The sequence below is a fragment of the Aptenodytes forsteri genome, unplaced genomic scaffold, assembly GCF_000699145.1.
Source record: "Aptenodytes forsteri isolate BGI_AS27 unplaced genomic scaffold, ASM69914v1 Scaffold821, whole genome shotgun sequence".
NCBI classification, from domain to species: domain Eukaryota; kingdom Metazoa; phylum Chordata; class Aves; order Sphenisciformes; family Spheniscidae; genus Aptenodytes; species Aptenodytes forsteri.
This window is the reverse complement of record NW_008795630.1, coordinates 169,724-181,218: the sequence shown is the minus strand read 5'-3', so window position 1 is coordinate 181,218 and position 11,495 is coordinate 169,724. Positions and strand designations below refer to the sequence as shown.

The window sequence follows — 11,495 nt, the reverse complement described above, 5'->3', positions numbered from 1 at the left end:
GTTTAGTGGGCATGGTGGTATTGGGTTGACGGTTGGACTCGATGATCTTAGAGGTCTTTTCCAACCTTAATGATTCTATGATTATTTTCTTGTGAGTTACAGCCAAGCTCCAAATATTCAGCTGGAAGTCTCTAAGCCCTCTGACTTCATAGGAATTCTGCACATACAGAAAGGAAAGACTAATCAAATCTTTAACGGATTAGACAAACTAATCAAATGGCAATAACCAAGGAACTGAGGACCAAAGTCCTGCTCTGTAACAGCTTCTTTCAGTGACCCTTAATCTGTGTGGTTTGGTTTCTTTGTGCAGTCACAGGTATAGATGAGGAAAATATATTTAATTACTAAAAGGTCGTCCATTCTGGTGGTAATAAAGACCACACAAGCACCTATGATAGACAAATAACTACGGACACTAGGTTTCTATTTACTTTTTAGAGGTGAGAGAGTTAAAATTATTACAGATGTATGAACAGTTCAACACAACTCAAAATGCTCATAATTGGAATTCTTAAAGAATTTCACTGTGAATTCAAAATTAGTCTCATCTATTTTAAGCCCAGGATTAAATCATTTTAATAAGTAGGGACAACATTTTCATTAAGTATTTCCACTTTATAGAACTCTCTCTTAGCACCCACGTTCCTTTGTGGAGAAACTTTGGTAATCAGCATACTTTCAATACAAAATAGAAGTGCAGAAAAATGTAGAAACGTTGCTAACAAGAAGTGTTCTGTAATTGTGAAAAATCTTGAAAAAAAAACCTGCTCACCAGGACACAGTGTAATAAATATTCCTTATAATTTATTATCTCATTACCTCTTAGAGTGAGGAAATGAGTACTTTAATTTGGGGAATTTGGGCAATTTGTGGAATTTTGTAGCAACAGAAGAACTGAGGAAGAACATCTTTTTTAGAGGAGAAACAGTGCTTTAAACAATGTCCATACACTTGCATCCAAAGACAGACAATGATAGTGAATATGAAGGCGGGGGGAACCTACCATTGCATGTCTCTTCATCTGTGTCTATATCTTCCAAATCTAAGTACTTGTCCACCTGCCGTAAGAAACCCAAATTGGAAAGTAGATTAAAATGTATTAATTCCATTTCTTATAGTACAAAATAGAGCGAAGCAAACAAGCATTACATTGCCTGCTTCATCTTCCTCATTCTCCCCTTCGTCTTTCCAAGAAAGCATAAGAATTTTCTTCGAAATGTGTAACCCAAAGGAAATACTTTTAAGTATAGGCAAAGAATTGCTGCCAAAATTGCTGCATATCAACTACAGTGACAGGAAAGAAGCTCAAGCTGTACAGCAACTTTTTCAGGAACTTAGTGGGAAGATGGAGAAGTAAAATATTTTCATAGAAAAAAGATACATGATATGTTACTCTGCAGTTTTGCAAGCTCACTGCATATGGCACAGAGACAATACACACTGTAGGCAAAGTAGAGCTTAATTCTTCTGTTTTGATACTAATGGTGAACTGAATGGGAAATAAAAAAGCTAAGAATTATTACATTTTTAGTATTTCATCTGGGACATTGCACTACTGTTTTTTCAGGCTGATGTCCCTTCAAAACGGTCTAAACTATCTAAAACATACCACAAGAAAAGACATTGCTTGTTTCAGGTAGCACTCTGAATAGACGCATAGGATGAGAGTGAAAGGCCTTTCCCAGCCTATGTGCAAATAGTGTTACCATGGAGGATTTACTATATGCACTGGGTAGTCTTCCATGCAGTAATTAGAGATCCTCTTAGATAATTTTTTCCAACCTCATTCGACACCATTCTCATCAACACTTACATAACCTTTACACTTTAAAAGTACATACTCATTAACATTTGAAAAAAAATTTGGATGGTGATGCTCTCATCCTTCTTTCCCACAGATGGGAAAGAAATACATCAACAAATTGCAAGTACTTTGTAAATGAATAAAGCAAAGATCAGTCATGTTCTACTCATAATCCCCACTCTGAAGAAAATCAAAGAAAATCCCACCTTCACTCTTTCAGACAGACTGAGATCATTTCCATCAGAGCCACCAGCTTTCCAGCTCTCATTCATCACTGTCTGTAGATAGACAGGCAGAAATACTTACATGCATGAAACAGAACCAAAATCACAGTCAAAGCTCCTACTGGTTTACACATACAGATCCTTTATGGTGTATTTAAAATTTTTAAAAAATTGAATGCAATGCTCCTGAAAACAGAACGTATGCAGGTAATCCTCTGAAGTCCTACACAGGACCAGACTGAATCAATTGGAACAACAGTGCAAGTAATCATAACATGCCTGAAAAGCAGCATTTAGAACAGAAGCATTGTTTTCAATAGCAGTTTTTTTCTTCTTTCCTTTCCACAGAGCAAGCTTAGAGGTTACAGTGGCCAACTTACTGCATTACAGTCTCCTCCTGCTACGACACTAGCAATTTTTCTGATGCATTCTACTATTACTGTATTTGTTTCTTAAACTGCTAATGTGACAAAAATGTGCAGCCATGCCTGAAACTTTTTTCTGTAGCAACAAAGACAAGTATTAAGATGTTACATTAAATAAAGGATAATGGAAGTTGCACATTGCTTTATGGGGCAGAAAGCCAATTCAAAGTAAGACACCCAAAGGCAGTCTATCCCAATGAGGCAATCATATTCTTCATGAGAAAAATGGCAAAAAGATTCTTGTCATTTTATTATACAATCAACTGACAGAATGTGATTGTTTTAAAAGCCTTCCTTGATTCCACCTCAAAGGCATGTGCTAGTAGGGAGGAAAATGACAGCTTGTGCTCTTTGACTGAGGCCTGGCAGGCCCATCATTTGAAGGTACTTAAGTGTGTTGCTCTGTATATTGCACCTGCTACTTCTTTTTTAATAAAAAGTTTAATGAAGGGAATTTTTGAGTACAGGCTAGATCACAGCTTAGTTATTTGTTATTCAGGCAGGAGGGCAGAAGTTCTTAACAAGCGGACTCTGATTTCTATCTCGCTCTCTCCAGATGATGTCTGTCGTTTACTTTAGGTAGCTGAAGCAATCTAGCTTCAGTAACACAGAATTCAGTACTTGCTGAAATCCCGAAGAAACAAAATAAATCTGTGCATGCTGGCACCCATACTCACAAGACTTTTTCCTTTTTGCCACCCTCTACTGTTAACTGCAGTCTTCAGTGAAAGCATTACTAAGGTCCTTGCAGGGTGCCTTATTTATTAGTCAGATTATGGCAGCTCTTCAGTAGAGCAAATGCCACTGCCAAACATGATCCCTGCAGGTGCCTCTGTAAGCATTACACACTTAGGTAGTATTTTAAATATTTGCCTTGGATGGGATAAATACCATTAGCCTCTAATATTTGGACAGTATATCTCCCTGTATTTTCAACTGTTTGAATGTGGTGCTTGTCCACATGGACAAATGTTAACTCATTACCTCATTCTCATTTGGCATCTGTGGTGGAAGAGACACCCACGTTTCTTTGCTTCTTCCAGGTGAGCCATCCTGTTTATTTCTGTTGGATAATTCAGAAGTAGAAAATGTTTTTCTTAGGGATTCCACTTTACTTCCTTGAATTGTATTCCCCTCTTCCTCTGCAATGAGAATCACACCAGATCAGATTACATAATGCACTATCCAAGAAAAAGAAAAACGTGAATTTCATTAGATCTAATATTGACTTATTTTACACATTCACTTTTCCTCTCATGCTCAGAGCTTCCATGTGCATCACATACATGTATTTTGCAATCTTTATCATAAAACCGAATATGCAGTTTGAACTTCAAGTGCACAGAGTATCACCTGTTCCCCAATACTAAAGAATTCATCATCTCAAAAGCTTATGCAATATACAGAAAACTTGATAAAATAACCCGAGAGCTGAAAATACCCAAAAAAAGCAAGACAGTAAGTAGGGTTACACCTTAGTTTTTATTGAAAAACTTTGTTTAAATGCTCTCTGAATGCTGCACAAAATGGCAGATAACATTCATGCCCATGCTTTCATCTGGCACTGCAAACACCAGCACATATGAAGAGAGTGTTTTCTTTGCGACACCACTATAAACCCCACAGCAACTGCACACACTCAGTAGAGCTATTTTAGATGTACATTTTTAGAATTAACCAGAACCCCTGCACAGAGTATCACCTGTTCCCCAATACTAAAGAATTCATCATCTCAAAAGCTTATGCAATATACAGAAAACTTGATAAAATAACCCGAGAGCTGAAAATACCCAAAAAAAGCAAGACAGTAAGTAGGGTTACACCTTAGTTTTTATTGAAAAACTTTGTTTAAATGCTCTCTGAATGCTGCACAAAATGGCAGATAACATTCATGCCCATGCTTTCATCTGGCACTGCAAACACCAGCACATATGAAGAGAGTGTTTTCTTTGCGACACCACTGTAAACCCCACAGCAACTGCACACACTCAGTAGAGCTATTTTAGATGTACATTTTTAGAATTAAAACCAGAACCCCCCCCCCTCATTCCCCAACACCAACACACACTCCCAACACTTACATGTCTAGTTTTACATGTCACATAAGCAACTGTGCTTATGTGAGATCTGTACTCACAAAATCACTTGATATCTTAAGCAGTTCAAGGGCACATATTCCTTCACATACCTAACCGATGGTGTACCTTCTTATCAAGCACAAGAAAGGACTCTGATTTTGATCATAGTACAGCGATGATCTGGTCCAAAAATGGAGTACTTCTTGCATTTTCTACCTCAATATCTTGGTATCACCCTGTTTATACTGACTATCAGCCCAAACATGCGCCCCGTGTGTAAACCTCACAACCATTAGAGCAAACGCCCATGTTGACTAGTCTATACCAGTCATATACTGAGCCTTGGCAGTTCTTGTCAGAGCTGATACTGATACTGGCTGTGAGTCCGCCCAGGGCCAGCACCCACAGAGTTCTCGGGTGTCCATGGGCACCACTGCCAGAATCTCCACCAGTCCAGGTGATGAGATGCATTGACAGGTCCTATAACTAGCCCCTGTATCTTTAGTTAGTAAAATACCTCATTTGAGCTGGTTTCTTTAGACACTGCTGCTTTCCATGTTTAACAACTATAGTATGCTCTTGACTTAGCTTATTACCGATTTGATTTCCTCCCTATATCAGCAATCTGATTGGGTGGGAAAAGTTTCCAAGTAATTTTTTTTTTATTGGGATCAGACTAACAAACAGCAGTATGCCAGTGATATTTAATTGCCAGAAGTTTAGGTCCTGAGATTAAAGATTAAATACAGATGTTCAAGCACGGTTTGTTCCTTTATGGGATTCCTTTGGTCTTGAAAGACAGACTGGAAAAATGTTTTGCCAGTGCATTGACAGAAGATTGGAATAACTTCTCTCATGTTTATTTTATACATCAATAGTGGCTAATTGGGCCCTCACTGAAAATAGGGAAGTATTCAGAAACAAAACTGAGTCTTTCAATGATAGCTTTATCTTTCCGACCTTTAACAACTCCTTGGACAACAAGAGCAAAGTTAAGACAACTATTAGACAACTAGCTTCTGACTGTGCTACCAGCCAGGTCCATGGGGCACAGAGCAGCCAGCAGAATTAGGATACAGCTAGGTGATACTCAAACGAAACCTTAACAGTACAGACTGGATCTAGGAGCTGATTACAGATCAGGACAAGTATGTGCATGGAAGTATGGATTTCCGAACCCATGCTGAATAGTTTTTTTTCCTACAACATGGCAAAAAATATACTAATCATGTCCAAAATAAAAAAGCAGGACTTTTTATTTTAAAAGTCCCATTATCAAATATGGAGCAGCTATAGGACAATCAATTCAAATGAACTTCACACCACATGTTCTTAATGAAAAATAAATGCTCATTTAACAGAGTTTCTTAGGTTTAGTTTGAAAAATATACTGTGTAACAATAAGAAACACTGCAGTGCATTTCTAAAGCATAATTATATGTTACAGGCATTGAAGTAATTCTTGTGGAGAGTTTTAATGATGCCCTTGGTGTTACTACATTGAGCCATCCACCAAAGAGTTATTAATCCCCAGGGACAGCTCTGTGCTGCAGTTACTATGACACATAGAAAGGGCTGGCAGTCTGGGCATAACCTGAAGTCCACATTCATAAGAGTCAAGGTTCATAGAAAGTAAATTGCACCAGAACAGAGCAATCTAGCAAACAGATTTTAATGCTCAGACCACAGACAGATCCTCTGAGTAATTCCTAAATCACAGGTCTCTTGATACAACATCTGGCTTCTCCCTGCTTTTTTAGCAAGTGCTTTCCTAAAACAATATTTGGAAACAGCAGTACATACGGGCAATTTCTTCTTCCTACACACTCTCTTTTTCAAGCCATGGAAATGAAGCAGTATTACACAGGAAACCCTCTTTTAAATTCTTGACAGGTAAAATGGTCACCCACTATTGAAGATATTTTTACTGTCACTCTACTTTATAGAAGAACTAGATGACTAGCTCAAAAAGCTTCAATCTTTTGTTATTGTAGTGGTAAAACAGGATGGACTTCCTGTTTTATACTGAGAACTGACAAGTTTGATATTAAAGACTGACAAGCCACAAAATGATATTAATGTATTTTAGAGTATGTGTGTATTAGCAAATTATGCAGTCAACCATCTGCAGATCTATAGAGTACCAATAGGGACTGAGGACCCAGTATCCTTCCTGTGCACATCAGGAGCCTTTATGTATGAGAAGTGAGAAGAAGCTTCTGGAAGCCATACACTTCTCTCAGCCAGATCAACAGAGAGACAAAAGGCATCATCAACTGGAATGATCAGCAACGTAATTCATACAGCCGAAAGGCTCTGAATAAACATGATATTCCTGCACAAGCCCATGCCTACCTTGGATACCACTGTGGTCATTCTTCTGGGATATAAATCGGATCATCCTTCCCCAAAATATAGGTTCTGAATTCTCAAAATAAAATAATATCACTTTTAGCATCAAAAGACCTATGACACATAGTTGGGCAGTGATAATTAGACAGTACACATGAGCTGACAAACTTATTTTATTAGGTTATATATTTTCTGGACAGCTGAGCTATTGTCACAGTTAAAAAGCTAGATAGATTAAATGAGCTAATAAGAAATCAAGTGCATTCATAGTATTTATGTGCCATTTACCAACCCCAGACTACAGCTAGAAGCACTATCCCTTTTCCCAAGAGATCTGTCATAAACTGCTGTCAGAAACTTTTTTCTGGTTAAGACCATTGCAGAGTTATTGGGTTATAGAATATTAAACATTACATTTGATGAAACATTCACAACTGCAATGTGATACTAGATTCATGACTGCAAGTGAAGAAAAATTCATAAGGAAAAGAAAAAAGTCTAAGCAACCCAAAGCAGTTGTGAAATGCATGCTGTGGACAGAGTATCAGCTATGCAACCATGTGCATAATGAGGCTATGCCACATAAATTGGAGGGGGGGAGGTGAATCAAACATTGCTAGCCTCAAGCACAGTCCCTCAGGGCCAGTAAGATCCACCTTCAGTTGTCCAAAGTACTGATACCTATAGTTTCTCAATGCATGCATCACATAACTGGCTCTCTTGAAGCAGTAACAGTCACGACCTTAAAAAATATTATTAAATTGTTCTAAATTTAAAGAAATTACAATCTGCAGAGAAATATCAGAGCTGTATTCCTTTGACAGCGTTCTGAATTTCAACCATTCCTGTCCTTACTTTTGAAAGAGAAGGGGAAGGAGGAAGGATCACATTCAAGCCAGCAAGAGGATCACTCTGCCTTCCCCCTGACTAAGCGATAATTGACTCATTATTCACAGTCGCAGTTCTCAACCTGCCAAGACCCAGATGTACAACACTGGCCTTTACAACATGTGACAGAAGTCCAAAATAAGGGATACAAACACAATAAAAAGTAGCAGAAGGCGGCAACTGAAATGATGGAAAGATTCACATATTCAGTCTGCAGACAGTTTTTCGGTCTTACTTTTTAGAAATTCCACTGTCAGTACCTTAACAATGAAATAACAAGCCAGCTTAGGTCTCTAGAAAAGTAAATCTGTCTCTCAAGAGTAGTATCCATCATAATTGTGTGTCACTGAAAAGTATGCTGCAGACTTCAGAAACATATTTCTATTAGAAAGTATATCCAGCTTGATAATTTTTTTTTCTCTCCCACTATCTATCCTCTGTATTGTTTAAAATTCTCTTTGACTTCCAATTTGGAAGTGAATCTTTTGAAAATGTCCACTGATCACCCACATATTTCAAAGAATAATGGAGTCACTTATCACAAAGCCAGAGAAGAGAGCTACCAGAATTATCAGGAAAAACTTCCTGTTAGTGAAATCTGTTAAATGAAATAGTAGCCCCAGAAGAATGATAAAAGTCTCGTGGTTTGAAATGTTTCAAAGCCAGAACAGACGCAGCAATCAATAACATACTGTAGAAAACCTGGTTTGAGATAACACACTAGACAAACAATACAAACTACCAGGTATTTCCCACCTTTTTTCAATTCAATGAATTAATTCCAAAAACAAAAATTGGGTGAGAATGAGAAACAGGTCCCTTTAACTATAAAAAAAAACCAATATAGCAAAGCTACTATTGTAAGTTCCAATTTACTTCTTTGTCCTCAAAATGCTGGACTCAGGGCCAGCAGAAGGCCTGTGAATCCCTTAAATCCCTTCCAAGTTATGCTTTGATGGAAAACCTGGGATTCAAGTAATACAGTGACTTTGTGCAGGACTCCTGAACAAAAAATAATTTTACTCACAGTAGCATGATAAATGCCTTGAACAGAGGTCACAAGTACAAATTCCATGTTCATTCACTATCTCCATTCTCCAAACATATCAGCAAAGCCACATTTATCAGCAACCAGCCACATTTTAAAACAAGAACAAACTCTGTCACTGAAATTTTCCATAAAGTATCACTTCGACACGTTCAAAAGACCGCAACATACTGTAGAAGTACCTGTATTTACCTATTCGCAACTATGTAAACCGTTGTATGGTGCTGAGTTCATTTACCCTAAATGCCAAGCTGTAAGAGGAAAAAAAAAAATTCAAGGCCAAAAATCCAATTTCTTGGGAAGATAATTTTCAAAGCCTTCTGTTTCTTTGTGATAATTCAATCAAACAAGCTCCCAGATTTTCTTTAGTAACCCAGTCAAAAATTGTAGCCTCCCTCTGCTTGTATATTGCCCAGCTGAGAATAGAACGTAGTGGTTTATTTTGAAGTTACATAGCCTAGAAAACCTGCTCTGATTTACATTCTCGAGCTATCTTCCTGTTTGCATGTATTTAAATGCATAAATCTGTGTAAATCAATGCAGTTTGTCCAACTTTTCATGACAAAAAGCCCAAATATCCCATACAGTGAGTACCTGGAAGATTTCAGTATTAGGGTCCTATATGTCTGTCCATAAGTAAGAGCAATCCAGATGTAATTCAGGCACCTAAACTTTGTTATGTAGTGTTGTTTTAAGAGTCTTAGGGCATCCTGCCTAGCCTCCTGCTGCCACTCAAAAAGGCAATGGATGTTCCATAGATACTATATCATATCTGCCAACCCTCAGCATCTGAATTGTCTATCCTCTAGCTATGAGAATTCCTAAAGTCCCATTCCTATCTTCCTCAACCAAAACCCTCACTAATTTCGATGACAGTGATGTCGCAGTAACACTGAGCAAGCAGAACTCTTCTGTCAAAGTAACTTGAACTATACAGCAGTGAAAATAACAACTTACTTGCCTAAGTGTGCAAATGACTATTTGTAACACATCTTGAAAGTCCAATATGTCAAACATTGTGGTCTTTCATTTCTACACTTCACCTCCAATTAACAAGGGCATTTTTGCTGCTGAATTCCCCTTTCCTTCACTGCAGTGTCTCCCCAGTGTAACTCACTCATGCATATGGAATTCTTTCCTCTTTACACCAGAACAGAGATTCAGCTGGTGCAGCCTTTTCCCCTAATGTCTTTGATCTTACCCTGATTAAATGACAAATAATCAGCAAAAAGTATTGTTTACCTTTTTTTTTCCTTCAAAAAAGGTCAGCTTTTACTATAACCAGTAACCTGGGCTTGATTAGTTTCTCAGTAATGCCAGTTTCCTGAGGAAATTTCACTACACCATGTCCTCAGCTAGGATAAATACATATTCCATGGACTGGGACAAGAAACTTCAGTGGGACTATTTCTGACTTAAAAGGGTAAACTCTTAAGTCCCAATTATTACTTTTGACTGCCATTTTTGGATACTTCCCTTACTGTAGTATGTTTAAAAACCAGAGAGGAAAGGACTTTTTTTTGTACGTGCTCCTTCAGGGGAAGGATGAATGACTGTTACTCTCAAGTATATTTCAGCCACTCTCACACCCCTGCTTTAGCTTAATGTACAAGCAATACCTCTTCAAAACTAACTCAGCTCTTAATTTTCAAAAGTTTAACTGTTCTTTTACTGTATCAGTATCTCTTCCTTTTTCCTTAATGGAACCTATATGTTCTGGTTTTATGTAGTGTTTATCTGTATCAATATCTATGTCTCTGTTGTGCTTTAGATAGTGTCAGTGTTAGAAAAGGGGCAGTATTTCCTGTTTATACCACATTCACCCCAGCTGATCATTTAAAAATATGTATTATTCTTCCACGGTTCAACAGTGGTGTTGCCGGATACCTTCTCCATTTGAATATTATAATGCAGTCAGTTAAATAACAAGGCAAATGTGCACTTGACCATTTCAGCAGCCTGCCATGAGCAAAATCCTGCTTCTTCCAACAGATGACGATGAAAAATAATCTTTAAGAAATTCAGAAAACCATGACAGAAATCTTAGAGCAGATCCTCAGCTGATACTAACCAGCAGAGCCCTATTAAGGGAGCTATGCCTCTTAATATCTACCAGGGATCAAATGGTATCTATCACTACCAAGCAATGCCAACATACTAGATCAGATTTCTAGTTCTAACAATAAAGAGTGTTTATGTGGTGGAGGAAAAAAACAGCTTCGTAAAGGCACAGGCTGTACAACTGATAGTATTTTGCAATCATAATTTGACAGTGTATCAGGATATAAAAGCTGGAAGACTTTTTCCAGAAGTTGATAAAGGTGGGCCTGCTTCCGATGGCTTCAGAAAATCTACACTGTCCTTTGCAGAATGCAAATAGTGTTACATTTCAGAAATTGTGTTTGAGGGATAGTTTAGGAAGAGCTTTAGACTAGACAGTAACAATGGGAGAATACTAGTTCCATGTACAGGAACTCCACACTTCTTTCTGAGTCTTGGCTACACTGAGCCATACTTTGAACGTTAGCTAAAAAAAAAGAATTTTTTGAATTTATAAATAAATTTGAATTTATTACTTAAATAGGCACTGTGTTTGTTACACTTGCTTTTTTTTTCTTTTTTACATTGACTGTAACCACAAATGTGCTTTAATTCATCCTCAGCACGGAAACGACA

The 11,495-nt window shown here is 37.7% G+C and overlaps 1 protein-coding gene across 1 annotated transcript in view; it reads right to left on the bottom strand.

Moving 5' to 3' along the window:
• The window catches only part of CUNH11orf74 (chromosome unknown C11orf74 homolog), a 39,986-nt gene that overhangs the window by 21,965 nt on the left and 6,526 nt on the right, over positions 1-11,495 (bottom strand). The window contains exons 2-4 of the mRNA XM_009282459.2: positions 3,438-3,595; positions 2,011-2,082; positions 1,004-1,058 (exon numbers count right to left, since the gene is read on the bottom strand). Coding sequence (XP_009280734.1) covers positions 1,004-1,058; positions 2,011-2,082; positions 3,438-3,595 — 285 coding nt within the window. The remainder of the gene's footprint in view (positions 1-1,003; positions 1,059-2,010; positions 2,083-3,437; positions 3,596-11,495) is intronic.